This window comes from Euphorbia lathyris, chromosome 7, assembly GCF_963576675.1.
Source record: "Euphorbia lathyris chromosome 7, ddEupLath1.1, whole genome shotgun sequence".
NCBI classification, from domain to species: Eukaryota; Viridiplantae; Streptophyta; class Magnoliopsida; order Malpighiales; family Euphorbiaceae; genus Euphorbia; species Euphorbia lathyris.
In genome coordinates, this window is record NC_088916.1 from 52,507,541 (window position 1) to 52,511,566 (window position 4,026).

Here is a 4,026-nt window from a genome sequence, read left to right on the forward strand (position 1 = left end):
ATAATATTAAAAATATACATAAAATTTTAAATAACACTAGAGTTAAAAAAAATAAATAATATTTAAACTAAAATATTATATATTTCATAAAAAAAATAACCTAAATATTAAGTTAAAAAAATAAATAATACATACCTAATATTAAGTTTTTAAAAGAAAAAATTAAAAAAAAATATTTTGCTTCGCAGCAAAGATACCACAAGGTTTTCTAGCTCCATTGGAGTGTCCTTATGCTTTTAATAATATTGGGTATCACCCAGCCTTTATTCAAAAAAAAATTTAAAGTGCCATTGAAGATGACAACATTTTGAAATTCCAACCAAAGTGTTTTTTTGTTCCAAATAAAGAAATTAAAGGAGTTAGTTGTTCAGGGAGTTAGTTGCAGTTTTTGGACAGCTGAAAAAAGCTAGAAATGTATTATGCCACATGAATTTGATACGATAATCCGAATTCTCACCTGCAATTTCTGATATGATAATTTGATACTACAATCCAAATTTTCATCCGCAAAATTGAGACAGACAGAGATTAATGCTTCAATCTGTGACAAGTATAGCATTCATTACTCGAGTAACATGCTATACAAGATCTAAATCTGGAGCATTCAAAAAGGAAACTTTCTTCTCCAACCCACGCATTTTAGTATTAAAACTTAAAAATACTTTTCTATTATAAGTAATAACTCAGCAAGTACAGTTAACAATAGAATATACTAAAACCTAAACTCAAACTACAGATCACAACCATGTGCCTTAACATCCTCACCTCACAGACCATAAATGGCGTAAATTAAAAAATATTATAATTGTACAGTCAACTCATTAGTCATTACTACTAAATCCAGCAACTTTTTGCTTTATAATGGGTGCATCCATATGAAAGTAAACCATGGAAAACGAAAATAATAAAAATCTAGATCAGAAAAAGGAGAGCACATGATATTGTCCTGAATCTGATACAGGGTGAATTTCAGGCATAAAAGATATACATTGTTGAGTGTCAGATGAACACTGGCTTTATGATAAAATACAACCAAAATCACATTCAAATTTCACAAATTCTTTATGCATACATTTTCTGCCCTTAATAGAAAGTAGCAGTAGGAACAACACATATGCTACTCAATCTACAATACATTCTAGGTCCATATGGAAGAGATTACTACTAGTGTACACATAAAGCTCCAACTTCAAGGCAAAACATCCAAAAGTTCATGCCTTGACTTAAACAAGCCCGCAAAGCCGACTGAATGAAAGATACAACAACAGCATACCGATTATCAGACAGTAATTATTCATATTTTTATGTTTGTTAGGCTTGATCTACTTACACGTGTTCTCCAGTAAACACAGACTTAATTGGCCTGTGAAGGGTCGAGGACATTGCCAATGAATAAGACCACCCCGGTCATGTCTTCTCTAATCATGAACAAGAATGGATGGTCAGCCACAAAGTCTATCTTATCAGAGAAAGCCAGACTTCTCAATTTTATAACACCAGCAGAAGCAGCTGCTGCTTCAGTGCCTTCTTCATTAACTTCAATGAAGGATTTGTGGAATATGCTTGAAACATAGAGTTGTCCACTAGCAACGGAATCCACCATCTCTGTCAAATCTCCTTCACCAGAGAATGGCAACAGAAGACCTAATTCCTTCAGAACTTTGGATGCTTCAAAGCCATAGGGAATCTTAAATTTGGGAATCTTGAAATCGCCCACTTCTACCTGCTGTTGTGGAAGGTGGTGATTTAGGAACCCAGATTCAGAACCCAATTTATCCACCAAAGCAAGTAGTCCATCTTTTGCATCAGGAAGGAAGAAGTACATGGAGAATTTGCGTTTGTCTTCACCTTGTTTATAAGGAAGCCCCAGGACTTTGAAACCATCAAATGCACGGATGAATTGTTTCTTCTTACTAGTCATAAAGGGCACACTAACTGACTTCCCATCCGAAAGGTAAAAATCAGAGTCTTTTGTAGTTCCTGCATCAAATTTTTCTTTCCACGCTCCTTTGAAATAGAGTGCATTTGCAAGTATAAGTTTTGTTGTATTGTCAACTGAACCTTGGGGAAGAACCTCCTTGATAAGGCCACTGGTCTCTTTTTCAGCCCAGGCATTTACTTCATTAGTCACTTCAACAGCCTTCACCACCATCATAAGAAATCAAAATTAAGTCATTCATAATAGATATAGTGAAGGCATCATAATAAACAAAATTGAACAATTAATTTAACTGCATTATGATATAGCATTACCACATAGGCTAAAATGGAAATTTAATTGGTCTATGTTTATAGCAATATACTTTCAACTCGTGGCTTATTGAATACCACCAACAGAACAGGCATTAAAGGGATTTAACGTTTTATGCAAACTTCAGTCAGAAAAAAATACCACCTCTTGGCACATGAAATGGCAAAATTTGAAGAGATTTTATAATATAAAAAAGCATAAATAGAATGTTAAAGTGAATCTAGTGGACTCCTCTGGATGCTCACATATGCTTAAGGAAACTAGAAATGAAAACACAAGCTGTACGAAATTACACCAGACTCAATTACAAAAAGATGAACTTCCAAAAGCAATGCAGCTCCAGCCCCCAGGATAGCTATTGCTGAAGGAAGATATTGTCTAAAAACGTAAGATCAATCTTACTGGAAACTTGTGCAAGTTTCACAAAATGTCCCAGCCCAGTGCACAATAAAGATACATATATATCAGTGACAGTTCAAGTTATCCATTGAGCAGTAGTGCAAAATGATCAACAACTCCAGCGGTTCTTGTCAAATCATCCAAATGCATTGAGGTATAAAATTATAATACATTACATGCATAGTCAAACAAGCAGTGTCATCCATTCTTGGGGTTTCAAGTGTCAAAATTGATTCTTTGTATTCAGCACTATATATGGGGTAATGGGAATTCGATGGTTGATAATCAAAGTAACACAATCTGTTTCAAAGACTGATAATTGATGTTGATGGGACTTCAATATAGCACAATTGCAAGTCGTATGAGATGGTCTAAAAGCTAGGTTAAAGTAATAAAGCCTTGTGTTACATTTTAGCAACAAACCTAATTTCATAAGCATTAGATCCCATATATAAAAAGATACTACTTACTAAATTAGCTAAGACTATGCATACCTTAGTCTGGAAATCGACATTATTAGAAGCAGCCTTGTAGACATTGGCCACCACCTGTTTGAAAGAAGGCTTAAGAGACAAAGACTTATCGACCCAAACGCCATTCGCAAACGACAAGCGTGGTCCACCTAAGGTGCTTCCGTCGGAGAAGACGACGGATAGGAGCTCCGAGGAGAAAGAATTGAAGTGATCAGTGGACTTGGAGTTGAGGAAGGATAGCAATTGATCGAGAGTAGGACCTTTGGAACCAGAGGCAATCAGGCCGAGAACGACATGGATGGAGAGAGGGGAGAAGACAGAGTTAGAGGTTTTGGCATGAGTTGAAAAGATGTGCTTGGAGAAGGATAAAGTAAGGTCGGTTTGATCCCTGATCATCTGGTGAAGGTCCATTATCGAGTTGCAGAGCGGGTGCGTAGTGCGTAAGGCAGGCTTTGAATTGAATATGACTGACTAGTTTAGTTTCAGTTTTGGGAAATTGGAAAATACAGAGAGACGCCGAGTATGTATGGATGTCCTCTTATTTCAGGAAGCCCAACAAACTGTTTATAGGTCGGCAAGCCCATTGGGCTTTTTAGCCTTCGGTATCACTTTCTCTTTTGAAATTTATTTTTTCAAAAGTGTGACCTGTTTATGTCGGCTAGCCCCTCAAACCCTTGGGTCGAATTTGAAATCATTTAGGAGCAAAGTTGTAAACCACGCTAGGCGCTAGTCAGGTAGACAGAATCTTCGAGAATTAATCGGAGTTTAGTCAGAAAATAATCGATAATTAATTAGATTTGTATTTTTGTACTTTCTATTTGTTATTCAACAAATTGTTATATAAATTCAATTAAAATATGTATTATACTATCTAAAAATAATAATATAAAATTATTTAATATA

General features: G+C 35.3%; 1 protein-coding gene across 1 annotated transcript; it reads right to left on the reverse strand.

Moving 5' to 3' along the window:
* Positions 1–941: 941 nt before the first annotated feature.
* LOC136235863 (serpin-ZX) lies at positions 942–3,632 on the reverse strand. Its single transcript, XM_066025932.1, has 2 exons — positions 3,145–3,632; positions 942–2,140 (listed from the first exon to the last, which is right to left on the reverse strand). Exons 1-2 carry the CDS (start codon positions 3,532–3,534, stop codon positions 1,355–1,357), a joined length of 1,176 nt encoding a protein of 391 aa, XP_065882004.1. The 5' UTR covers positions 3,535–3,632; the 3' UTR covers positions 942–1,354.
* Between the last annotated feature and the right edge of the window lie 394 nt (positions 3,633–4,026).

Excerpts from the sequence above, each read along its gene's own strand:
- LOC136235863 (XM_066025932.1), bottom strand. The coding sequence starts at position 3,534 with ATGGACCTTCACCAGATGATCAGGGATCAAACCGACCTTACTTTATCC. Across the intron at positions 2,141-3,144 it reads ATGTCGATTTCCAGACTAAG|GCTGTTGAAGTGACTAATGA; the intron begins GTATGCATAGTC and ends ATGGTGGTGAAG.